This window comes from Apiospora kogelbergensis (genome assembly GCF_038363985.1).
Source record: "Apiospora kogelbergensis strain CBS 113332 chromosome Unknown utg000011l_segment0_segment0, whole genome shotgun sequence".
Lineage (NCBI taxonomy): Eukaryota > Fungi > Ascomycota > Sordariomycetes > Amphisphaeriales > Apiosporaceae > Apiospora > Apiospora kogelbergensis.
The window spans coordinates 741,108-767,235 of NW_027117428.1; the positions used below are offsets into that span (position 1 = coordinate 741,108).

At 51.8% G+C, this 26,128-nt stretch overlaps 8 protein-coding genes across 8 annotated transcripts; 3 read left to right on the forward strand and 5 right to left on the reverse strand.

Moving 5' to 3' along the window:
- Positions 1-670: 670 nt before the first annotated feature.
- On the reverse strand, positions 671-1,805 carry PG998_014470 (uncharacterized protein; the record flags this gene model as incomplete). The annotated part of the gene is made up of 3 exons (XM_066881286.1): positions 671-1,354; positions 1,410-1,583; positions 1,647-1,805. 3 exons carry the CDS (start codon positions 1,803-1,805, stop codon positions 671-673), a joined length of 1,017 nt encoding a protein of 338 aa, XP_066723817.1.
- A 1,392-nt stretch (positions 1,806-3,197) lies between these two features.
- Positions 3,198-4,375, reverse strand: PG998_014471 (uncharacterized protein; the record flags this gene model as incomplete). Its single annotated transcript, XM_066881287.1, has 2 exons — positions 3,198-4,249; positions 4,300-4,375. 2 exons carry the CDS (start codon positions 4,373-4,375, stop codon positions 3,198-3,200), a joined length of 1,128 nt encoding a protein of 375 aa, XP_066723818.1.
- A 967-nt stretch (positions 4,376-5,342) lies between these two features.
- On the reverse strand, positions 5,343-6,522 carry PG998_014472 (l-allo-threonine aldolase; the record flags this gene model as incomplete). Its single annotated transcript, XM_066881288.1, has 2 exons — positions 5,343-5,693; positions 5,743-6,522. 2 exons carry the CDS (start codon positions 6,520-6,522, stop codon positions 5,343-5,345), a joined length of 1,131 nt encoding a protein of 376 aa, XP_066723819.1.
- Positions 6,523-7,146: 624 nt separating this feature from the next.
- Positions 7,147-8,158, reverse strand: PG998_014473 (uncharacterized protein; the record flags this gene model as incomplete). Its single annotated transcript, XM_066881289.1, has 4 exons — positions 7,147-7,234; positions 7,293-7,621; positions 7,694-7,938; positions 7,996-8,158. 4 exons carry the CDS (start codon positions 8,156-8,158, stop codon positions 7,147-7,149), a joined length of 825 nt encoding a protein of 274 aa, XP_066723820.1.
- Positions 8,159-17,184: 9,026 nt separating this feature from the next.
- On the forward strand, positions 17,185-17,466 carry PG998_014474 (uncharacterized protein; the record flags this gene model as incomplete). The annotated part of the gene is made up of 1 exon (XM_066881290.1): positions 17,185-17,466. The coding sequence occupies one exon, from the start codon at positions 17,185-17,187 to the stop codon at positions 17,464-17,466; it is 282 nt and encodes a 93-aa protein (XP_066723821.1).
- A 1,300-nt stretch (positions 17,467-18,766) lies between these two features.
- PG998_014475 (uncharacterized protein) lies at positions 18,767-20,027 on the reverse strand (the record flags this gene model as incomplete). The annotated part of the gene is made up of 6 exons (XM_066881291.1): positions 18,767-18,833; positions 18,934-19,266; positions 19,371-19,436; positions 19,540-19,779; positions 19,859-19,913; positions 19,991-20,027. 6 exons carry the CDS (start codon positions 20,025-20,027, stop codon positions 18,767-18,769), a joined length of 798 nt encoding a protein of 265 aa, XP_066723822.1.
- A 686-nt stretch (positions 20,028-20,713) lies between these two features.
- PG998_014476 (uncharacterized protein) lies at positions 20,714-22,035 on the forward strand (the record flags this gene model as incomplete). Its single annotated transcript, XM_066881292.1, has 2 exons — positions 20,714-21,010; positions 21,136-22,035. 2 exons carry the CDS (start codon positions 20,714-20,716, stop codon positions 22,033-22,035), a joined length of 1,197 nt encoding a protein of 398 aa, XP_066723823.1.
- Positions 22,036-23,571: 1,536 nt separating this feature from the next.
- Positions 23,572-25,340, forward strand: PG998_014477 (transposase; the record flags this gene model as incomplete). Its single annotated transcript, XM_066881293.1, has 2 exons — positions 23,572-23,587; positions 23,737-25,340. The coding sequence occupies 2 exons, from the start codon at positions 23,572-23,574 to the stop codon at positions 25,338-25,340; spliced, it is 1,620 nt and encodes a 539-aa protein (XP_066723824.1).
- Positions 25,341-26,128: the final 788 nt, after the last annotated feature.

A 26,128-nucleotide genomic window follows, 5' to 3' on the forward strand; every position in this document is an offset into this window, starting at 1 on the left:
CTTACCAACTGGCTCTCTATGAGCGGATGGAAACGACGGTCCAAGACGACATTGTCATCGTCTGTCATATTAGGGTAGTGAGGAATTAGAAAGGAAGATCTGGATCATGAATTATCGTGGCTTGACACGTTAGTATTTAGCTTGACCGTGTGCCAACAGAAGCTGGTTTAGCAAATAGAATCTGATAGCTTTATGCAGCTATCCTACATATACTAATTTCTGTCTATGTAAAAGAAGGGAATAATATGCGTGAGAACTAGCTTTCAAAATATACGCTTTGAAACAGTCTTATTCCTCTTACATTATCAGTAGACAAACTTTCTCCATAATCATATGCGAATCTTTATCTATTACTGAGTAGTCAAGAGGGATACAATGTTTACAATCAATTATGCGGTGGAAAAAAAGATAAAAGACCAAGGCTTCTAAACACCACGCGAATAATAATTTCATAGATAGTATCAATGATCAAATCAAGACTTGTTCTCCATAGCCAGTAAAGTTTTCCTGGAATAATTAGATGCGATGCTTCGTGATCTTGATTGGCATTTGCTAAAAAAGAACTGTATAGGTGATGTGTCTAGTTCCAATTCGTACTCATGCCCCATCTGTTAAGAGAAACCTCACCTGGCTCTCTTCTTGTGCACTACGGAAGATGCCTAGAGCATCCCTAGTATACTACACTAGTACGGAGGCGTTGATACTCGATAGCCGTCATCTCCTCATACTGACTTTCACGATTAGCATCAACAAGATACTTGACCGGACCAGCAGAACTATCCCGGTGCGGTTTGAGGAAGAAGGCAACAGAGAAGCGGGCCGGCAGTACAGCGTTTGGATCAGCTTCCAGGCTCGTGCCCGTTGGCGCCGTGACTCGATGCAGGGTGGCGCGCAGCATGCCGTTCGTCCACCGCTCAAGGATGTCCCCCATCATCACAATCAGCTCGTTTTTCTCCACGAGTGGCGCGGGCTGGAAAGTGCCAGGGTTTCGTCTGTCTTCGATCTCGAGGCCCCCACGGGTGTCTTGAGCCAACAGGGTCATAACGCCGAAGTCTGTATGTTGCCAGATTCGCTGCGTGCTGCTCCCGTCCATGATGTTGGAAGCGCGGGTGGCAGGGAAGTAATTGAGGCGAAGCTCACTGGCCGGCGGCCCACCGCATTGGCGGGAAAGGGTGCCATTAGGCATCGTCATGGCCATGTCGAGTGCACTGAGCAGGTCCAGCGTGATCTGCTCCGCATTTCGGAAATACTGTTCCGTCCATTCTTTAAAGCCGGGAATGGCCGACTCGGAGGGCCAGAGATTGGGAAATTCCTTGTCGTCTGACCGGCCGATATCAAAGTGTTCCTGCGAGGTCTTTAGATAACCAGACATAATGTTAAATACCTTGGCCCCCATGTATTGCAATTACCTTGAAGTCTGCTCTACCATCGTGTTCCACCCTTTCCAGACTGATCTTGTCATGCGTGTTGAGAGTGCCAGTCTTTTCAGACCCAACGGAGCTCCATCCACGTTGTGGCTTAGGGCCATCGACATTAGGGAACTTCAGCTTCTCTTCCATCGGGAGGGAGAAGAACTCTTCGCTCTGCGAGCAATTAGTCAGGCAGCCTTTGACCTACTTCGCAGGATATCAATAGAGAATAATTACCCATCTGAACAATCGACTCATAGTTTCTCCATCAAAGCCATGGTTGATCAACTTGACAACACCGGCATTACTGAAAGCTTTGAGGAGTTCATGGGCAAACTCTGAACGAGCAGCCTCCGAGCCTTGGAATTTCGAGAAATCGAGAGTCTTGACGTCCATATTTTCCGATGAGCAAAGTATTTGAATAGTGACTTGGAGTAATGATGAAGAGCAGCACAGGATAATTTGGAGCAAGTATTGGTGACGACGCGAAGAGGGACCCCTTTTGTTTTCATATAGAGTAGAGGGCTCCGCTAGTTACATCTAGTTCGCTTTAAAATATTGTAGCGAGTCTTTACGCGCTATCTAGGCCGTTCATCTGATTGCAGGGGATGGGCTACCTCGGGACTGTGGCGAACCGCTGATGCAGAGTCGTACGTCTTACTCTCACCGGCTGCAATATCCTTGCTCAAGGAGTCGTGTCATTATACTACCCAGGCCTGTACTTGTAAATAGCCCGGGGAAATTTGGAGACGGTAGCCTGCATTGGGGCGGCATGAGAATTATCATGCAAGGGCGGTTCAACATCCCAGGATGGAGGCCAAGGGTCTAGACTTCGCCGGTGGTCCCAAAAAGGGAGTATACAGGCCGGCAGTTACTACGAGCGCTATATTGCAGAGCCAAGAGAAAATATGCAAATACATTCACCCGGTGCGAAAAAGAAAAAAGGGTCGGTTAATTAGTGTATACATCTGAAGCTGAAAAGTTAGCACACCGCCTGCATGGCGTGAGAAATGCCCCTCATTCAGGGCGTTCTGATTCGGACAATCCGTTGGACTTCCGGGATATCGGGTGGAAACGTGTTACAAGATCTGTCAGAAAAACGTCATAAGGCTAATAACGAAAGAACTATAGACACCCTTATGCCCCCACTAGGGTGGTCTATAATGCAGGGCGGTTGATAAAAAGAATATAGCTAGTACCCAAGCTGATTGTCATCATCGGTATCGAGGAGTGTCACCGAGAACAGGCATTGCCGCCGGCCGGTTAACAGAACCTGGGTACCAAAACAAGCAGCTTACTGGTCTACTATGCACGCAGCGCAGTCCGCTTCGAGGAATGCAATGAAACGCTCACCGCTCAAGTCATATGCATCTTCATTGAGGTGGGCCCGAATCGGATTCTCCGCGGCCTGGTAACGATACAGTGTGTTTTCTGGTCTTATTTGCCTCTGGGAATCAGCTACTTGGTGTCATCTGCGGCAGGTGCTCAAGTCAGTCATGCGCTCATCCAAGGGGTTCTCTATCCTAATAGCCTTACCTGGATACACTATCCCATGCAGAGTTTATTTACTGCTCGACAGTGTAATTACTATGTGCATGCTTACTGCCAGCTCCTGGGTCCTGAAGAGGGCAGGCTCACAGTTGAGGGATGGAACTTGATCACAGAAGATCATGTAAAACACACAAACCTCAGTTCAATAGCGATCTATTTATCATGGATTCAAGAATCCAACCTCCCATTGGAGCCAATGCAACGGTCTAAGCAAGTCGAGGACATATTTGATGGCCTCTATAAATGCGGCGTTTCTGGTATCTTGGCCTTGATTGTAGATCTTAACACCTCGTCGAAGACGAGCTCCAGACTCCGCAAAGCATCTCCAGAGATCTGGTGGTGTACCACAATGCGCGGTGCACTGACTTTGATCCCGTGTCGTTTTGAAGCGTCGTTCAAAGCCTGTCTCTCCAGTCCCGAATTATGGAGATTGAGCCATACCATATTAGTCTCGACTCTGCGTAGCAATAGTCCACCTCGTGTAGTCCACATGTCAGCAATGAGTTTGGCCACTTGATGTGTTTGCTGCAGGATGCCTCTGACATCGGAGTCCCCAGGCCCGAAGTTCTCCATCAGCGCCTGACGGGCTGCAGCCGCCAGCATGCCGACTTTGCGGACGCCGCCGCCGACACTCTGGCGCAGACGTTTGACCCTATGCACAAGGTCCGAAGATCCCAACACCATGCCCCCCATAGGTGCTCCTAGACCTTTGCTGAAGCATAAAGCCAGAGCATCACAGCACGCTGCGATATCCCTGACATTCCCAGCACCGGCAGCCACGGCATGCCACAGGCGTGCGCCGTCAATGTGGACGGAGATCCCGTGGCTGGATGCCCATCCTTTGATGAGTCGGAGTTCCTCGATGGGCACCGGATTGCCATGCGCCGTGTTGTCGATGCTTATGACCTTTGTAGGGCACTTCTCTAGGCGATCAGACAGCACAGCGTGTTTTTTGATGTCGTCAACTGTCAGGAAATGCCCATTCGCGGACTTGACGGGTTGCGCCAAGGCACCTGATAGGTGGGCGAGGCCGGCAGCCTCAAAGTTGACGACATGAGCCTGAGCATCCATCAGTACAGCATGAGGTGGTTGCCACAGAAGTGCCCGTAATGCCAGTTGGTTTGCCATTGTTCCTGTAATTACAAAGGCGGCTGCCTCCATCCCGCAAATTCGAGCGACTTGCTCTTCGAACGATCGTGTGGTCTCATCTTCGCCGTAGACATCGTCATTCAACGTCGAACGAATGACGGCCTGCAAAACTCCAACAGAGGGGGTTGTGGTAGCATCGCCTTTCTGGTTAGCAAACTGAATTCTCACATCGAGTTGCTCATATACTTACTCCTGAAGTCAAATGCAGTGCCACTCTCGACGGGGTGCCCCCAATGAGAAGGATGAGAGCTAGATGTCGTTTCCATAACTGCTCTGGATGTTGTGGGTGGTGAATTCTGGCCCAGCGTGTAGTCAGATATTGAATGAATCGGTATGTTGTGTGCGACAATTCTTCAAGGCCTTATATAAAACGTCATGCCTATTCGCCATCAAAATACTACCAAACGGCACGCTTCCCTGGCCTGGCTAAAAGTCAACTGGGACCCAGGAATAGGATGTCGTGTAGTTTGAGGATTCCCATCCGAATGAAGAATCAGACGAATGATGCTACAGAGAAATGAGAAGAAGAACAGTGTTGCTATGATAGTATTTACATGTGGCTGCCTGAGGTGGTGACCCGTTCCGTCGACATATTGCTACAGTTCTTTTTGCGGCACAAGATGTCGTGATTGGTCTCACCAATCCGAAGTAGAGCTTATGTGGCATTGTTCCATGGCCCAGTGCCAGTATCTGAGAGAAAGCCACGGCAGGCTGTTGATGAGGAGGGGTATAGGTGAGGAACATATAGGTCGACTGCTTACCGCCATGCTTAACTGTCTGCCTATCACTGTGGAAGCTCATAAGGTACGATACAAGGATCTACCCGATCAATGGCTACTATCCAATGCATTACTCCGTCAAGGGGGCCGGAACTGGCTGTGGCTGCACTAGCATATCAGGCTAGCGTACCTGCATTTTAGTCCAATATATGAGACTATGCGCGACATCCACCCTCCATGTGGACTCTGACCAATCCTCAAAGCCCAGAACGCCACGGGACTCTCGGAGCTGAATCCGAAAGGTACTTCTGGCTCTTGTAGGAAAGTTCATATCGATATGTCTCTAGAACGTGGGCCGAGTTGTAAACTTTAAATTAAATCGTGGAGTGTCCCGGTGAACCGGTAACGCGATCAAGAATAATTTAGCTTCATTGTCACCGAGTGATACCACCACGTTTCATTTTTGGAAATACAGCAAACTGAAGACATTTATCGAGGTATTTGTTGGCATTACTCAACCACTAAGAATGGACCTAAAGAAGTTGCAGAGCTTTGTGAAGGCATCGTCGCTGATTTGGTAGTGAAAGACTAGACGTTGCAGGAAAAGGTCACCGGACTTGATGCCAAACTCACGGGCCTTGGTGAAGAAGTAGTCAGGCGTCAGTCCTGATGCCTCCAAGTCGAGCCAAACCATGTTGGTCTCTGTAGGCGACTGGAGCTTCCCACCCAGCTGCTGCCACAGTTCCGAGGCAGCCTTCGCCTTTACATGGGCAGCCTTCAACTTCCCACCGAAGAAGACGTTTTCAATTGCTGCTCTTGCCGGCCCGGAAATCACTCCAGTAGAGCGCGTACCGCCACCAAAGAGCTTGCGGCTCCATTTGGCTCGCTTGATAAAAAGCCGCGCTCCCAATGACGACGCTGCCGAGGGGAGCCCCAAGACCCTTTGTCATGCACAGCTGGATGCTGTCAAAGCATGCCCCAATTTCACGCAGAGTGCAGCTTCCGACCGCCAGCGCTTCCCAAAGCCGGGCTCCGTCCAGGTGCATGTGTATGGGCGGAGTCTGGGCGCGTGCCCATTCGGATATGGCTTGGATCTCTTCGAAAGGAAGGATTGTCCCATTCAATGTGTTCTCCAAAGAGATAATCCTGGTCGGAGAGTCGTACATTGTTTCTGACAGTACGCTGTACCGCTTGACGTCGTCCAATGTGAGGTGATGCCCGTTGGATGGAACAGCCATTCTCATGGTAGCACCACAAACAGATGCGGCACCTCCAGCTTCGTAGTTGACAATGTGCCCTCGATAGTCTGCAAGGACGGAATGCGGCGGCGCACCCAGAGCGGCGCGGAGAGCCACCTGGTTCCCCATCGTCCCGGAAACCACGACCAAAGCAGATTCATGCCCAGCCAAGCTGGCGATGTAATCCTGAAATGAATTGGTTTCCACATCTTCGCCAGTGTCGCCATCCCCCAAGGACGTGGTAATGATGGCCTCTAGCATACACAACGAGGGCTTGGTGACATAGTCGGATCGAAAGTCATTGGATACTTCATTGCTGTGGGACCAGGCAAGGTTGGGGATTCGGGACAAAGCATCTCGAATCGCCGTTCCTTGGTCAAGTTCAGCATGGAGCTTGGTGCTGGCCAGAGACTTGTTGGCGGAGTCTTGCAATACGGATGTGATGGTTGCTTCCATGGTCACGGATAGGACAGGATTGAATGTCTGAAGCTGAATTTTCAATCGCCCTCTGAACTGTTCGCTGCTTCGTCAAGAGACCTCGGGGAAGTTTCTCTCGAAGCCGCAGCTCACGACAGGACACGAGTTAAAGCCCGAATTCGTGTAGGAGTCACTTAGTATACACGCAGACGGCATACTCTGCAGCAACAATACGCGGCTTGGGTTCTCAAGTAGCATAAACGATATATCATAATTCTGATGAAATCTTACAGGGGTTATTTATTGTGTACATGTATATACTGTGGAGACTAGGCGTCGCTATATAAAGCCACACTGCAAAGTCTACAGCTGAAATTCACAGGTACTCCAACCCCGCCCCCTTATTATTACCGGCGGTCTAGCCAAGCTGTGACGAATGAGATGAACAAATCACCGTACGACGTGCGCCCCGGGATCTTGGACATCGTCTACCATGCTTGGTGACCGAGGGTACTGCATATTAGTGGCAGAGAGTAATGAAATCCGAATTCCGACTTGCTTTTCCTTCTGCTAAGTCTTAATGGATGCTGACATGCGGTATCATCCACTAAGCTGCAAGGGCAGAGCACACCGGTCGGCTTCTTGCATCTTGCCCGGTAGGACTTAGCTAGATTTGTTTCTGAGAGCCGCTTTGGAAACTGCCCCGGTCCAATCATTGCGGTAAATCCACCAGAACTCGGTGGCACAAACACTATTGCTTCGGTTAGCTGCCATTCACCAAAGTCTCTTCCAAAAGATTCTAGACTCACGTTACTAGACCGATAGTCAAGCCAACCCACATGCCGTAAATCTGCCAGCCAAGGCCGAAAGCAACCGCGAATGAGATTGGAAGACCGACGACATAATACCCAAACAGGTTCATGTAGCCTCCAACACTTTGCCATCCAAGGCCTCTCAGTAGGCCATGGGAAAGTGACGTCATCGTGTCGACAAGTTGGAAGGCCACAAATATTGGCATTACTCGGAGCAGCATGTCAGACACTTCGGCGTCTTCCGTGATCAGATGCGGAATGTACAAGCGGAAGCTCACCAAGAGAACCGCGATCAACAAGGAGAGAGCCAGACCCAATTGAACAGCCTGTAGGTGCACAAATTAATGAGCTGCAGTACAAACTATCGGTGAGAAAGGTGATTGTGGAGGAAAACAAACCACTCTTGCCGCAATTCTGGCCCCATCTACGGACTCTGCTCCAATCCAATTGGCGACTCGTAGCGACGCAGCAGTTGACGCTCCGAGGGGAACTATGTATATCATCTGAGCTATGGTCACCAGAGCGCTCTGGGCGGCCAACTGCGAGGTGCCAAACTGAGCAGTACCAATCGTGATGGCTTCTTCCGCAGCAAACTCTGCACATTGCATGATCATGGATGGCACCGCAAATCGGATCATTGGTCCTTCGGAAAGTTGTCAGTGCTTTTTCAAGTATTTGCAAGGAGAATGCTAATCCTTACCCCAATTAGTCAACGCTTTCCTATCAAACCCTCCCCAGCATTGGGAGCCGTCTATCAACCAGGCATATAGCAGAAGAAGCAAAGCCATAAGATTTTCGGTTATGACGATGGCGACTGGGGCGCCGATGAAGCCCCAGCCCAGATGCCAAACCAGCAACCACATTAGGAGCGCATTCAGTGGGGCGGTGGCTACAAGGACATGCGTCGAAGCGTAGAAGATCCCCTGTGCCTGGAAGAAGCGCTTTCCACATTCGAACAATAGCTACGTTCGACATGGGGAAAATACAGCATACCACACGGCAGCCTGTCCGGAGCCTTCATCCACTGCCAGCATATCTCACACGTCCCGAGCCGGAATGTCTTCAAGGGTCTTTGAGGCCCACAAAGTCCTTGATGGGAGATCTGCGGACACCGATATACTTGACAGCTTGCGCAAAGGATCTATCGCTGATCAGCGTGGTTTAACGTGGGGATCCTCAAGACGTACACATCGGCAACGCTCAAGAACATAGCAGAACTCGGCAGTTTGCTCATCGCTTGAAATAACGGCGCGGCAACGACGACAATTGAGTACGTTGACTGTGAGGTCGATTAAAGCCGTCGCCCCGTTGATCATCGGGACTCGAGCTCTGAGCCTCTCCGTACGTCGGTAACGATCCCAAACGTAAAAAAGAGCGTCGGTGGGAGCCGTCTGCTGAGTGTCGGGCTTCTCGTTACTGAGACCGTGGTCGTTCCCTGAAATTAAGGGAGGAGGATAAGACGACGCCTACGGTACCACCAAGGAGGAAGAGGGAGGGGCTACGAAAGAAGATAAAAGAACGGAAACAAAGTATTTAAGGTATGGGGAGAGACTACAGAGCGCTTATAGTCTCTATGATATAGTACGTACGACCGTGTGCATTGTACAATATATATTGTAAGCACAGTGAAGCAGCATCAAGAGAGCAAGTGACTTGTCATGTGAGTGTGTTGGTGTCTGTATGATCTCCACTCTCCACGGGTCTGCTGCTGTTCGCCAATATGGAGTGGCGGCGTCATCAACGCCTCTACCTATTCTGGGGTCTATATCTAGCCTATTATAATATATGGATCTTGTCGTCCTGTACGCCATTAACGCGCGTTCATACAGCCCGGTGTCCATAATCCGAATGTAGTTGGGAACAAGATACATGTGAGTCGGCTACAAAAAAGCGCTTCCTCCTCGAGGAATCGCTAGCTTCGCAACATGGCCTACTAGCGGCTGATACCTCTGAAGAACCGGCGCCTGTGTAGTGTTATCGTCCGTCGCGGTTCTGCTGCTATGAACGACGGATCAGTAACTCTCCCCATCCTGAGGTCTATATCTACCCTACTGTAGCTTATGCATCTTGCAATCCTGTATCTATGCAAAGAGCAAGAAGCTGAACGATTGATGACACTGGGCTTTCATTTTGGTCGTACACACAGTCGGCTTCAGTATATATGTCTAGGAAAGTAGTGATTGTAGTATAGTAGAACTTCACAAGGCTTCCGTCACTCCGCCTCTCCTTCCTATCAGCCTGAGCTTTGAAACTGAGCTTTTGGTACTTACCCAAAACATCTTTTGCAAACGAAATTTGCATGTATAGACAGCATATCCAGAAGGGCAGCCACGGCAATGTCAGCTCACTGCGACACATTCCTTGATTCGGAAGCGGAAGACGACGACATAGGTAAGTCGATGGCTAAGCAAAAGATGGCTTTCCATTAGTTAATTGATTTAGGAACCAACAGCCGTTGCTCTAGTGATGTACTAGACAGCCCAGGTAGCCTCAAGGACTTCATCGATGACTCAGCCTCAAACGAGAGCAGCTTCGCTATATCAGAGCAGCACAGCCCCTCGACTGGTGACGAGGGTGAGTCCAGCACGTCGAGATCCCCCCAGAGGAGCGATCGTCCTCCGATGTTGGGCATCTCTACAGGCTACTTGCAAACCTACATAAAGCACTTGTCCTGCTTCAGAAGTCGATGGGGGTCGTGGAAGAGCTAGTACTACAGCAGACAGCGTCGCCAATTTTGGCGGAGGATAAGAGCAGGTAAAGCATACGCAATGCATAGAGGGCGATGCAGATCTGGATATTCCCTTCACCAGACATATCCTGCGTTTCCGTTACTTCTAGGAGAGCGAGATATCATAGATTTATCAATGGAACCGCTTAGAAAATTCATCGTAGAAGAGCTTTGAGAAGTGGTCACACATCCGTTGTCTTATGGTCACTCTCAGATGTTCATATTTTGGTCTCGGTGTAGCCAACGAGTTTCAACACCTGCCAATGTATTACCCCTCCGCGGGCCAGTAACCTGTTCACTTCCTATCCCGAAACCATTACCCCGACGTTTGGGTCCTCCAACATCCTAGCCATCTCATCACAAGTTATACGCACCCATTTTCGATTCATGGCATTATACCCGCTGAAACTTTGCATCTTCTCGTCCCAAACAAGCGGCACGGGGAACCCATAGCCGCCCGGCCGCACAACCAACGACAGGAAAGGCAGACCTGCCAACACGTAGGGCGAAAGGTCCTCACTGCTCCATGATTCTTGCCCAAGGACATCGTCCCACAATGCACATCGTCGCTTCCAAAAGAAGCGTTGGGCCACTGGCGTAATCCTGGAGACGACCTCGACGAGGCGCCAGGTAGAGCCAGCCGGACGGCCTCTTGCACGCTTGCATGGCCTTGATTCATCTGCTTTCCTTGCCTTCCGTTTGCGGCAAGGGGTACCCGAAATTTCCGCCTGAGCTAATTGTGAGACGTCCTCCTCCATCGACATTGATATAGCAGGATCTGGGTGGGGCCATCCGTAGTGCTCTAGCGGAAGCGATGCTGCTGAGGGGATTATATCCTCCAGGTCGTCCTGCACGAGAACCGAACCATTCACCTGGCCGACTCCGCCTAAGGATTGGCTGCGTGATCGTTCAGGCTGAGGGAACGAGTTTGTGCTGCATCGTCATTTGTCGTTCCATCATGCCCAAGCCCAACCTCCAAGAGCTCATCCCAAGCCCTCCACCACTTGTCGTCATATTCTGCAGGTTTTTGTTCCAAGAAGCACAGCATGTCGTCCAATATAGGGTTCTCAAAATTTCTTCCATCGAAGCATTCAGATGATAATGGTGTTATAGGGGCAACGGCCTTGCTGGAGAAAAAGTATGCTGCCTGATCCTCTGTCCACGGCGGGAGAATAGAAAGGATACCCTCACTGCCTAGCCATTCAAGCTCAAGTGATAGACTATGATAGGAGAAGTCGAAGCACGAGGAATAATAATCTTCCTCTAACTGATGAGCTGGGTCGTTGGTCCGCGGCAAAGTCATGATAGGTAGGCCATGTGCTTCATGAGCAGAGTTGATGGTGATGTTTTCGGAGGTGCACATCGTCGTGAAGGTCTTGTGGTTGAGAAAAGTGAAGAAAGTGAAGAGAGAAAGTAAAGAGGATTCTATCTGATGAAGGAAGTACGGGTTTATATAGTACCTGGTCGCTGGGCTGGTCGATCATAGAGTGTTGCAGAGGACTGCGGAATTTCACATCTGGCCGTGAAGTCGTTTTCTGTTGGCCGACTTGGAAGCCCGTCTCCGGTTGCAACCATGATCTTTCTCGTATTGAGGCCTCCCTCGATATCGTGTGTCATTCAATGGATGATGCAGCTACGATGCTACACCGTCAGCGCCGGTGTTTTCAGGCCTCCAGGGCTGTTCCATACCAGACCGCCTGGGCAAGGAATCGCACAGAACATAAATACCCCCCATTCACATCCTCTCCCCAACTTTGCTTCTTCCTGTTCCTCCCATCTTACCACACCATCCTCTCCATTCCATCTATTTCCGTTCACACATATAACCTGAGGACGTACGTCTACTCCAATTTCTCGGTACCAAATACCATGCCAACCTCTGATGGGACAGTTTCGACTGCTCAGTCCGTCGATGTGGGATATAACAAAATCGATGGACTGTTTTACGGTCCCATCGAGGAGCGTGACCACTTGATCAACACCATTGCCAATCCCACCTTGATAAATGGTGCCATCATCTTCGACATCACCTGGAAGCCAGTGTGGGTAGATGCACATGATATTATGGGGGAAGGTGTCCCGTACCTCTACGAAGCTTTGCACCTATGTGGTGGTGGCTTCCAGAAAGACACGAGATGGTCACGTCGCCTCAAGCTGGGTGAAACAGAGAATGCGGGGATTTTCCCGGCCAGGGTTGCTAATATGATGAGTTAGCATTCCAACTTTCCTAAGCTGCTTGCTGGAACGCACAGCAAGAAACGTAGTCGCGGGTGCGTTTAGTATCACGCGGCCGCTCGTCTAACATAGTCAGGCGTATGACGTCCACTATTCGTAGCACGAAGCAGCGTTAGTCCAGACTCGCTTTCTTCCTTGGAGCCACGAGACAACATTTCATGGCTATGGTGGCCCTTCAAATCCATGCACGCCTCCACAGACGTAAAGTCCTTCGCATCCTCCCCTGTCAGCATGCCAATCTTATATATTTCGACCCAGCCCGTCACCATAGACCAGCGCCCGAGGAGGAATAGAAGCCAAATGCCATTCATCTGCTGGTCTGTCAGCCACTATTCGCTTCTATTCGGACCGCAATGCGTTAGGAGTTACTTACAGCAAGGAGAACGAGGACAGCCACTACTGTCCGCAGTGGAACGACAAGGCCCTTCGCATATTGTAGACATCTGTTTTTCTTGTTCACCTTCTCCATCGCAAGGCACTCGACCCAGGGTCGAGCCTTATCACTCGTCTTGGCTGACTGGACCACGTTGTCCTGGAAGACGAAGACGACGGCGAAGAAGATGACGTCACAAATGATGATCAGTACAATGGCAATACCACGCCACTGTAGCTGGATGACGCGCCTAATCCGATGATAGGCTTGCGTTGGGGACATGATGCGAACACTGGCTGAGTAGGGCGGTAGCTCGGAGCGTTCTGTCGTGGCGCTATTGCTTGCCAGCGATGCCAGATAGACCTTTATACAGTATCCGAAGGTCGCGAACTGCATGATGACGGTGAGACCGGCGAAGACCAAAAAGAGGGACCCAGAACGCAGCTAGGCTATTACGGTGGTTGACGTGGCAGGTCTGTCCAAACCGGAACGACACACCGCTCACAGTCAAGGCGATGACCAGACCAATGATGGGGATACCCCAGCCGAGTAGCTGGGAAAGCCACATGAAGCCTCTTCCAACCACGATCTGCCAGCAGATCTGGAGATGCAACGACAGAGTCCGCAGGAAAACCCACATGACTCCGGCCCAGCCACCCCCGATCAAGAACACCCCAGAAGCCGTGCATAAACTGCTCGAGTTCATGCTATGTGGAGTGATCTCGTTGAAACACTGGTCGGGCTTGCCTGCGAGGGGGATAATGAAGCCGAGCTATAAAACATCAGAAGACATTTCCATACGACCCCGGGACTGGAGGCAACTTGCGTTCATGAAGCTCACAGCGCAGGTGAGTCTAATACTGAGGTAATGGCGATGTGTTTTCTCGGCTGCGAGGAAGGCCATCAGGGTATGCCCAGTCCGTCATAGGGCACGGTAAGCAGCACGACAAAGGCCCGAATCGTTGACATAACCGTCCATCAACAACTGCAAGATCTTTAGCAACATGGATAGTATGCGGTTTCACTTTCTTTTTACTTACAGCCACCGGTAGCCGGAAACGCCAGCTCATTCAGGAAAGGTGCAGGACAAGGAAAGATAGACGCGTTGCCGGCCATCTCGACAGACGATGATCGATCTTTACCCTTTCCCTGTACTCTCAATGCGTTGCGTATAGGTATAGTAAGGAACAGCAGGTATGGATGATCTAGCCATGAGTGGAGAGCGTAGCATATGAGAAAGACGGGGTACTGGGCCAGGCAGCATTGGTGACCCCAAATCCCAACGGTAGTGAAGTACTTCAGGAGGTCCGGGATAGTACTCATTGAAAAGTCACAGGCGTTCGCGTGGTGGATAGAAGTCGGTGGGCGCTCATTTGAGCTCTCGGCATTCGATAATACGGCAGAGCTCGAACTAGTGGACAGGCATCCATTACGACACGAGACTACTAGTGCGGCGATTGCAGGTATTCCTGGCTCAGCCTACATGCGACGGGCTTCAGATCAGGCTCAACAACAGAACAAGCTAGTGTTAGTCACTTCGCAGTACTAACTGGAGTAGACCAAAAAAGGAGTTTAATGACTTACTGGGCGCCCAAGTTTAGTTCAGCTCCTTGGCCTCTTAGTACATTTTTAGATCACGATAGAAGGTATTCCCACACAGCTAATAAGGGACCCCATTGTAGTTCTTGTGTGCCACACTGGCGACGGTGGTAATGGATCCCAGAAGCGGCTTCCTACGTAGCAACTAGCCTCAATTACCTCTACGAGGTACTGTAGGGTCATTCGCTTTTGTTTCTATTCCCCGGATAGGTGGCACATTGCCACTGTTTATCCGTCCGACACTGCCTATTATGTACCTCATATTATTCTTCATCGTACAACACGATGGCTTCCGCGCCTGCTAACATCAACAAGGCCGTGGATTTCGACACCGGCTTTCCTGTGTCCTTCGCCTTCCACACCACGTCCTTGAGGCATCCAGAAGCTAATACGGCACCTGGTGTGTCCATAACTGCCGAAGATATCAATCCCATCACAACTCAAGAGCAATCATACAAGCCTCTGCTCCGCAAAGCCAAGCATACCATTGGTCGTGCCATGGTCGCCTTCGAAGCGCCAGTACCTCAGAAGGATTCGAACTTCACAGTGGCACCTGCGACGAAGGACACTGATCTTGGCAAGAGGAAGAATTCGCGAAGGTTTTGGGAGAAGTGGCTCCCTGGAGGGCTCTTCAACTCTGGACCAGGTGGGATGGAGTAATCAGAGGCGGAATCACTGCAGCACGCGAAGTTGGATCGAGCTGCAAGTAGTTTTGCGTACACTGTGAGAGAAGTGCGACTACAAAAGCAGAGCTGACGTAGAATATATGCTGCTTTGATTACTGTAGAAGGCAGTGGGGAATTAGATTAACCCGGAGCCTCTCCGGGATCCCAGATTGCTCGAAATGGAGACATGAACACTAAAGGGAGTGGCTTCAAAATAGCAGCACAGCAGTAGCTCCTTGTCTCGTGGTCTCTGCTCTGATTAGGTGTAGAAAGGATGCGATGGAAAAGGATGGCACATACGTCTATTGGTATTGTACATATAGCCTCACACCGTACCGACGAAGGAGGCAGGAGGGCTTTGTACAGTATTACGAACCGCAGAAAGCTATTGTATAATCAAAGAAATATCATATCTATACTGAATAATCTTTAGCCTATACATCTTTGAGTAATTGATCTCTTTTCCTTTTCTCTTCACCTCCCTCTACCAACCAGCAAACCTCGAAACCCTGTTCTTCGCAACTTCCAGGACGGCAAAGACGATGGGAGACCAGCTGCTTCTCAGCACTGTGCCTGCTGCACAATCCAAAGATCCCGAAACAAGACGCCAGACGAATCGCGATGCGGCTAGGGCTACTCGTGCACGGAAGGCAGAAGATATTACGCAGATAAGGGCGACAATAGAGGGACTGCGAGATGAGATAGGGAAGATGAGAGCTGAAATCAGCGATCTGACTCTGCTCATCACCAAGACCCCTAATCCGCATTTCGCTGGCTCGGGGTCGATTGACCCTGCTTTACTCCCGTCTGTAGGTTTTCCAAACACGTACGATATGGGCGGCCTATCCGACCTCTGTTCGCCATGGTCCCGTACGATGAATCCAGCACTTTTTGGAGATGGTGCGGAGTGTAGTGTACGATGGCCCGAGGACATCATCAGCGATAGAGCGAACTCTGCGGACAGTGACACTGCTGCCTCTATGAAGCAGTCGCTTGACATGCCATCTTTGCCTCCCGACAACAGTGTCGAGAGGCGAGCCTAGCCTTGTATGGAGAAGACCAACGACCGAGGTACAAATGGCAACGCTTTTGCGTACGGGAGAGAAACCTCGCAGCCTTGGCGGTAGAATTTCTGGTAGAATATAGAAAATGAAGGTTTACTACCTGTATTGAAGGCTGATTGTTGTGACTGACCATTGCATAGAAGCTATTGATGTTCGGCTCACGTTCCAAAATATTGAAGGGAGGTGAAAGAAGCGGGTTAAGGGGATGGCGGGTCTCGTCAGCTACAGGAGAAAGCAGCTGCGCTACGTGGGGCGGGCTACTAACTAGTCTTATTATGTCCTCGCGAAACCCCCATCAAACAAGACGCATTATGGCCCCTTTACCACCTTGTTTCTTGGCCTTCATGGCGGCTGTCAAACAATCGAGAGTAATTCGACTGTTCGTTGGCGCCTGTACCGTGCAGAACAGGACTTCCTGCGGGTCCCACCCTGATTCTTTCCGTGTACAATCGTCCACTCCGCGTTCGAAGCTTCAGCCTCCACTCCTGGACCAGCTCGGCCATCTCCACAACATTGCTAGCAGGTTCGAAGGTCGGCTCCCACTAGACCCTATAGCAAGTCGCACCGCCCATCACTTCTTCTCCGGTGATAGTACCCAGCCACTGATCATACCGTTACAGCACCACCTGGCTTTCCAATGCGCTGGGGCTTCCTAGGATCCATGGTCACGGCACGACATCGCCAGTCCTTCTGTTCGCCGCCGGTTCGAATCTCCTTCTCGATGGCAGAACGAATCGTTCCCGCCGTCATCTTGGCGCGACCTTCGTCATCCATCCGAGAGGTGTCGATGGTGCAGTATAGAGTGTCGGTGAAGGTCGAGGGTGTAGTATTCATCGAGGTAAGTGTGCGCAAGTTGCTTGGCTGGCTTGCCGGTGGCGTACGCGCGACCTGCGCGTAGGAGGCTTGTGGACTCGTCTGCGCGCTCGTGTTCAGGGCCTGGCTGTTTTGAATGGCCTCCAATTGATCGCGGATGTGCTTAAGCTCTTCGGAAAGACGGCGGTTCTCGCTCTGAGAGGCTTCGTATCGTTGGTTTATCTCTTGGATAGTGGCACTCTGGGCTACCACTTACCTTCTTTTGAAATTTCATCATCCTATACATACGTCCAGAGAACCTCCCTCTTCTTCGCCCATCCCATCCTTACACCAGCCAACATCGTATCCAATTACTTCGATCAACTGCCTCCATCATGCCGGCTTCTCGATCGCCAAACCCAGCGTCATCGCGATGCAGTCGCTCCCAGACTATCTCGTACGCAGCCTGGAGATCACGCTTGTCAGCATGTGTATGGCGCTGCGGTCGTGGATCCGCGCCGGTATCCTTGCCCCCAACGACATTGACGATATGGTGCTATCAACAGCCGAATCAGTGGGAAATAGTGCGATTGGGCAGATGACGGAGGATATACAGGCTGATTTGATTAGCCAGTGGCTCACAAACGCGATAAACGACACCCCCGACTCTGATGCCGACATCAACGAATTCGGCGAAGACGAGATGCCTGAATAGCCTCACTTTTGCCAATTGGGAAATCGGGATCCATCCTTCGACAGGGGTTTTACACATGTGTGTTACACTACACCGGACCTCTTGGCTTGGCACACTACACTACACTACACTGAAGGGCGATGTGTAGATATGTGTAGTGTATCGGAGCCTTGTTTGAGACTCCTTTGAAGTATTTGCCATTGTCCGAATTAGTTCTAGCTATAGTGCGCTCCCATTAGCTAACATGGCTTACCATCAAGGAACGCCTGATCGAGGTACAGAGGCCACGCCTGTTTCGCTCCCTCCCTTTTTCTTCTGGATAGGTACTCGTGGAAGTACGTCGAGGTGCAAAGGGGATAACATGTCAATGGGTGTCGGTAGGCGGTACAAGCGCTGCGAGAGCCGTTTCTTCAGTATATACGGTTATACGGCAGGTTGGATGGTACGTATGTACCGGACCATGACCACGCCAGCGTGGAATTAGACGCAACATGGCTGGACCGATTGCCAAGAAGCACTTCCTAGTCGAGGAATCGGTAGCAGTTATCGAGTTCCAAGCGCGAAGGCTGATTGTATTAACTCCATAGAGGAAGGTTCTAGTCTAGGGAGAAGCGAGGGAGAAATAGAGCTATCATGAGCTGGCCAAACTAAATAATACCTGTGCGTACTGCGAGTCTGTGACGCTGTACTTCTGTGGCTTTCGGTCGTGGCACGTGCCGGCAATTGCTGTTGTCTAGTCCTTCACTCGTAACAGAGCGGCCAGTCAAGTGAACAAAGTGTTGTCTGGCCTCTGCTCACAGACTGCTGTCTATATAACACGCTACTTGTGAAAGCAGGAGATTCCATACATGGGGCTCCTTCGAAGACAATTGTATTGGGCTGGATCAATCTCGATGAACCAATTCGCTGAAAAGGCCGTTGCGGTGTTAAATGTCATTATTACTTGTTCCTGTTCCCTAGCGGCCTGATTCAATACTACGGCATTATGGTAGTTGTAATGCGACTGGGCGTTATGAGCATGCCCTCAGTCAGGCCGACTCTGATGCCGAGCAGGTGCAGGAATCGGGATCATTCATGTTCGCAAGTATAGTCCATCGGCTAGAGGTGTATCAGTCCTTTCCAGGTGAATGTAAAACCCCTTGGAAAACCAAACAGTTTATGGTACTCTGGGGTTGCATTTCGCGGTGTTCTGCGCAACAGACCACGAGCACGAAATTTTCCCTCTAATTCTTGACATGCTGGCGACCAGCCTATTGCTTCCCAGTCCTCCACAATACTTACCGCTTTTATCTCGTAAGGCAACTGTTTCAGTTCATTACGTTCAGCAAGCCGCCAAAATATCGATGAAAGCCGCTCGGAACTTGTCCGTTTGTAGCACGGCGCCGTAGCTTTGATCAGTCAGCATTTGCAATATGCCAAAGAAGGAAATGAGGAAAGGAAGAACACAATGTAACGGGAACATGAAAGGGATTGGCAGGCAGCGCGTACCCGTGACATTTGCCATCCCGCAGCAGGTGCTCGGCCAGGCGGCGCAACGCACCGACCCGCAAGAGGGCGACGCCGGGCTGGTAGCGGATGTAGCGCCAGGCTTGGGCGGGCGTCAGCTCACCGTCGGAGCAGAGGCTGTACGAGAGCCGTAGCAGGTTGTCGAGGAGGTCGCGGGGCGCGAGGCCGGGCGGTGGGCACGCCAGGCGGCCGGGCGGATGGGGCGCGGTGGGCGCGACGCAGAGCAGCTGCGACGAGACGGTCAAGGCGTGGCCCGTCGGTGCGTGCGCGTCGTGAGGGTCGCCTGCCAGATGGTCGAGACAGGGTCTCTCGAGCCTGAGAGAGAGGGCCCCGTTGCGTCAGCAATGTGGCGAGCCGAATGCAGGGTGATGTCCGGAAAACCTCGGCAGTAGGGAGGGGAGAGAGGTGACAAAACTCACGTTAAAACAAAATCCATGCCCACCTCCACCTCGTCTGCGTCTCCGATTCGGGTGTCATCTCCAGGGCTATTCAAAATTGTCGTCGCCGGTGAACCGCGTTGTGAAGGCTGTGACGTGAGACATTGCTGGAGCCCGAGTTCGCCGGGCCTTTGGTTGGCCCCCCCCAGACCCCGCAATATGCTCGGGGGCGTGGTACCATGTACCACCGTCTTGGCTAGGCTCGGGGCTATCCTTGGCTACCGATACAGGGGTGAAGACGTCAGCGCTTTGAGAGCTGCGCTGCGTGAGATCGTCGATGATTCTCTGCATCTGTTCGCGTTCTCGCAGCAAGCTTGCTTCGCGGATTCGCGACTGCTTCAGGTCCTCTTCAAGCGACTTGAGGTAGATTTCTTTGCGGTCGCGATAGGTTCTGTCGAAAGTGTTAAACTAGTTACACCCTCACCCAGCACAGAGTAGGATTGATCGGCGGAGCGGGAGGGAGAACCTACTTCTGCGCCTGCCGGAGTTGGCGCCGTCTCTTTATTGCCGCGTCCTCCTTGGGCGCTGTATATTGAAGCATGTTATAGCTTAATTAGCGCACTGTCGGGGATTTGTGCGCGCAATGGATAATGGCTACTCACCATTGGGGTTGAAGATACGGAAGAGCCGGTCACCCATTGAAGCGTTGGTACTCGGGAACAGGCGATGAACTAGATAGGATTACGTATCATTAATCAATCAATCGGCCAGGAATGGTGTGCGAAGATGTGAGCGAGACGGCCAGATTTAAAGAATGGTTCATTCGAAACGGGGATAACGAGGATGGCAGGGCAAACCTGGTCTGAGCCGGAAGGAGGAAGACCCCAAAAGGTCCGTTGATTATCGAATCCAAATTCCCGTTTCCGGCCTAGCCCTGCGGCTGTTCTTGCATACACAGTGGGGGTTGCAACCCCGCCAAGTCGTTAGGGTCTCTCATTCGTGTATCACTCAGCTGTAGCGCGGGAACACGGTGTGCATTGAATCCCCTGCAATTAAGCTTAATGTAACCGCGCCTTGTTTGCTATGTCTGCTGGGTAATCAAAATTACCCGATTCGGAAATATTGATCACTAACCAGTTCCTCGCCCGCATGTGTCCTGGCGCCATGCCATGTGTATATATTACACAGACCCGTCGCCTTGTTCAAGAGATGGGGGATGCAACCAGCCCATTCACCTTCTCTCACTCTCTCGTCAGTCCTCCCTACGCAGCCAGCCTGCAAGTTCTACTCTCTTTCTCCGGCAGCCGGCTTGTCACGTGTGCTCTCCTAATCCCAACATCCTTACTTGATCAGACAAACCCTGGCATCTTAATCGTGGCGCCATCATGAAGTTCATCCCCACTCCCTTGTTGGCCCTGATGGCCCTTCCCATGGTCCCGGGAACGCTAGCTCGTCCTTCGTCGTGCAAAGCCAAGGTCGTCGCACCCAAGGCTATCTACACCATCAGCAACGATCAGCAAAACGCCGTTGTAGCCATGCCCGTGCAGGCGGATGGTATGGTGGGCAAAGCCACCTCGACTGCTACGGGAGGCACTGGCGCCAACGGTATAGACGGCAGCAAGAATGAGCCATCGGCTCCAGATGCACTGTTTTCCCAGTCGGCCCTGACGGTCGCCGGAAAGGTAAGGGAAGCACTTGCGAGCCCTCTACGTGTTTCTAAGGAGCAACTGCCTTCTTCTCGTCCAAGTTTCCTCCCCAAATTCCCCCTGATCACCCTCTTCCGAGGCTAACATCGGACCGGTTACAGATGCTGTTCGCAGTCAACGCCGGCTCCAACACCGTCTCCATGTTCGCCATCGACGCCGCCGACCCGACTAAACTTACCATGGTCGGTAAGCCGGCGGCGGTGCCGGGCGAGTTTCCCACCACGGTCGCGGCCTCGGACAAGAATAAGATGGTGTGTGTGGGCATGACGGGCGCCAAGGCCGGCGTCGCGTGCGCGCCTTTCTCGGCTGGGGGTGGCGTCGGCCCCATGGATGCGCTCCGACCCTTCAATTTGGGCCAGTCCACGCCGCCGGTTGGCCCCACCAACACCGTCTCGCAGGTCTTCTTCTCGCGCGACCAGCGTACCCTCTTCGCGACGGTCAAGGGCGACCCGACCAAGAACAACACTGGCTTCCTCGCCCGATTTGCCGTCGCGGATGCGGGCGGCTGCGGCGGTGCCACCGTCGCCCAGAAGGGTGCCATGGCGTCGCCCGCGGGTACCGCCGTCCTCTTTGGCACCGCGACCATCCCCGGCTCGCAGGACATCTTCGTGACGGACGCCTCGTTCGGGGCCGCCGTGCTCTCCATGCAAGACGCCAACGCCGTCGCGGTCAAGGGCAAGGGCATCGTCGACGGACAGAAGGCGACGTGCTGGGCCACCGTCTCCCCCGCCACCAAGTCGGCCTTTGTCACAGACGTCGGCACCAACCGGCTGGTAGAGATGTCTGTGGCCAACGCCAAGATTATGGGCCAGGTAGACCTCAGCCCCAACGGCGACCCGGGTCTGATTGACCTGATGGCAGGGGGCAACTTCATCTACGCCTTGAGCCCCGGCAACGGCTCTACGCCTCCTGCCATTACAGTCGTTGACGCAATGAAAAGACTCAAGTCCAGCATTTCAAGATTGGGTCCGCTGGAAAGAATAGCATGGGGCTGGCTATGATGGTATAGTTAGATTGGATTAGGTTGCAACTCGAATATTATTATTGTTAGATCTACCATTCTGTGTTTCATTTTTAATTCCCAATTAATACAATATAATAAAGTATATCCTTACGTCTTACTTCCGTAATATCCTTTTACATTAAAAGTTTTAAATTTCTCAAAGACTACAAAGATCGAACTTATTAAGTTAAACAAAAATAATTTCCTTTATTTAAAATATTTATATAAATTACGACGTAAGCGACTTACGGCGGTGATGCGCCTGCACTCGGAGAAGAGAGTCTGTTGGTTCGCGCGGCCCGCCAGCGTCCCCATGTCTAAGCTCGCCCGCGTGCTCATCGCGGACGTCGACGATGTCGCGACGCTCGGCGAGCCCACTAGGCTGTTGCTGGCGGGGGCGCGCCGCCCAAGTCGCGGTAGGCAGGATTAATTGGGAATGGGCAAGCTAATGGTACCTGGGTAGAAATAACAAAGGTTGTAAAGGAATGCAAGGAAAGAGCTGAGCTTAGATGATATATAGCAACGTGGTTGAAAAGAGACCGGTGCAGTACGGTGCGACTTACACGCAGCTCAACTTGCGAAGTAGGATATTTCGTGAGTAGGAAGTGCTAGTTCGTAGCCGTTCTTGGGTACCTCAGCAAGCTCTGCATTTGGACCATGGGCATCATGTGTGCACTCCTCCCGATGTGCCTTTCTGACGTGCAGAGTCTAGACTGGCTAAGCTGCGGTAGGGCAGATGTAAACCTCAGGGCGCAGAGCTGCTGATCGCGCCGCCGGTCCAAGGGAGCAAAGCCAGCGAACAGCAGTGCCGATATTGGTGTTGGCCGTGGCGCACTTGCTGGCTCACACGAGGCACTTTCAGGCCTCTCCAATTCCCACCGAGTAGTTGCAGAAAGGATACTGGAGGCCGAAACTACCATTCTGGTCCGCGGAACCGTAGTCGCTTATTGAACCTTCCCGAAGTGCGCCGATTTCAAATGGACCCAGAGCCTGATGTTCCCACCGCTCCGCTTGTACTGTTCCGGCGCAGGGAGGCAGGTTACCTTGAAGCCAGTATAATCCAGTGGCTGCTTTCTTTCTGTTGCATTCCGTCGAGATTCGAATACTCTCCTGGGCTGTTTCCGGTCCTGGCTTCCATCGTTGCCCGCACCTGTTGGCGTACTATTGGGGTGCAGAGCCGGAAGAGTAGCAATGGCGCACTAGTGCGACTAGCGGGTCAGGTCCCTTGAACACACCATCATTAGCGTGGCGCCGTTTCGCGACCCCGCGCCTTCAGGGCCAACTGCCCAATCTTCCTGCTGCGCAAGAACTTTTCAAGACACGCCGAAGAGAAGTTGGCCCGGGGTCCTCTCGCCAACATGGGTTCGGAACCGGATCGGCAGCTCCCCTGGCGACGTTCGCCCAACTCGAGCTCATCATGTCATCAACGTTTCGCACCCGCAAACCAGCACTTGCTAAGCTAAGGCACCCCTCCACGGACCATCCATCCCTTTACGGACCACCGCGTTTTGCCCCACAAACGCGGGTTTTCACCATGGACCCTGAACATGGTAATATGAATTTATTTTACAACCTTTAGTAATTACTTCTATATAATACCCTCATTCTATCCGGTTTCTTTTGCTTATTTCGAAATGGCCTCATTCGAGGCTCAAAAAGCGCGCCCACGCTGCGATAGATGACGTAAAGCTCGGGCTAGGCGTTCGCGAGGCCGTCCGGAAATGGGATGCCACCCGATCGTACGTCAACCGGCGCCTAGCCGGTGTGCCGACGAGACAAGAGCTGAATAAGGACCGGCAGGCATTGTCACCTCTCCTAGAGGCTCAATTAGCCCATTGGGCTATTGGCCAAGCCAGGCTAGGCTTCGCACCAGCGTTGGTCAAGTTCAGATCCATGGCTCAGCGCATGTTGAATGCTTCCGGCACCTCTTACCAGCTAGGGCAGCGATGGCATGCTCGGTTTTTGGCCAGAAACGGGGACGTTAAGGCAACTAGGTCCAGAATCATCAACTACAACAGAGTTAACGGCGCCACGGCCGCGAATATCAACGTATTCTTCGACAGACTCGATGCGCCCGAATTGGCTAATATCCCTCCTGAGCGCTTCTATAACACGGACGAAATGGGTATCGGTCAAGGCGTTGGGGGCGACCATTGGGTGATTTCCGAAGCCACTAGCCATATGGCCCTCAAGAAAGATGTCGAGAAGGGCGAATGGATTACTGCTTTGGAGTGTGTGAGCTGCGATGGGGTAGCCCTCCCGCCACTGGTCATTTTCAAGGGGGCCGACGTCCAAAGCCAGTGGTTTCCCAACCAGAATCGGCATCTTTGGGACGACTGGCGATTCAAAGTATCAGCTAGAGGGTGGACCAGTAATGCCACGGCCTTGAATTGGATCGAAGACATCTTTATTCCTCATATACGGTCTCTCCACGGCAACAAATGGGTCGTCCTGGTCTGTGATGGCCATGAATCGCATACGAACGATGACCTTTTATGGCTGTGTCTCTCAAATAAGATATGGCTAGTCTTTTACGAACCACACTGCAGTCATGTAGTCCAGGTTTTGGATGTAGGAGTCTTCGGGTTGTTGAAAAGAAGGCTCAGGAGGCTCTTGAGGGAGTGTCCGAACACGGTCCTTGGACTAAAGCCCACTAAGATGGACATGTTGGAGGTATACCGCCAGGCTAGGATTGACGTATTAACTCTCTCTATAATCAGAAACGCCTGGAGAACGGCTGGGATTTATCTGCGGGATCGATCGAAGCCGTTATCGTCGAGATATGTCATCCTAGAGGATGTGGGTGTTGCCCGAGTATGTTCTAGGGCACCGGAAGTGGTTGAAAGGGAATTAACACCCGATTTCGTCGCCGAACTGGCCCCAACACCTATTAAAACACCCTCTGGTGGCCAGGCATTACGGAGAAGTGGTCGTCAGCTAGCTGCCTTAGACCCTACTTTCAAGCTCCCTTCTCAACGGCTCTTCGTTCGTAAGGCTAGCAAGGCTCTGGACCAACAAGCCGATAAAATCGCGAGTTTAGAAGCGCAGATCGATTACCTTCAATCCAAACTCGACAGAAAGACTGCAAGGGTACGTCAAAAGGTAAGAATCGCACCGGGACAGCGATTCGTTCGCATGGCTGACATACGCCGGGCCAAGCGGAGGCTAAGGGGTAGAGTCGTATACGAGGACGAAGCCAGCGACATCGAGGTGCCAGGCGGGCCACGTAACGCTAATGAAATCATCGAAGGGGACGGAACCGAAGCAGAAGATTGTATTATTGTCGGAAATACTCGAAGATAGCAGTTTTAAATCGATTTCGGCCGTGGAGATGACTTTGATCGAAATAGTCGCTAATGGTGGGTAATCTGGTCCGTGAAGGGACGGTCCGTGGAGGGGTGCGTTAGCTTATATCTACCGTTACGCGGGACGCTATTGTAGCTCTATGGACACTCCAGAAATATACCCCCGGGAGAGTCCAGCAAGTTGGCAGAGCTTGAATAGCTAGGCTTCTGTCATGGCCCACACCAGTAGGCAGAAAGACAAGTTCCTATGAGCGGTTTGTCGCTGCAGAACAAAACACGGGACCTCGGGCAGTACCGCGAAGTCTCCAGCGCGCTGCCCCTGGCCGAAGGAAAAATTGAGGCATACTGTATGCGGCGATGATCATATTCATAATTTCATTTTGCCGGGTGCTGCCAAAGTCGCTAGCATATGGTAATGGCGGACTACATGGTCTTCGTGGGTGGTTCTAAACACGATGTATAATGGATGGTGTTGAAGTCTAACCGACTTCTCGACGGATTGGTAAGGCGAGGGAGGCCATGGCACCCCAGTTCGACGCGTTGTGTTGCGGTTCTTATACCAGGACGCGGTTGTAGGCGGTACTCTAGAGACACGCAACGCAGGGAAGGGTATCACTAGAAGAGCATGCCATCTCACAGCGTTCAGTACATTGTTCGTACAGTTCGCGTCCGTTCACGACCTGTGCGAACCTGTGGGAACCGCGTAAATGCAGAGAGCCCTCGTTTTTCTCTGTGCTGGAACACGCCAAGCTTTGTGCCTTGGCTGCCTTGCGCCGTTGGTATTAC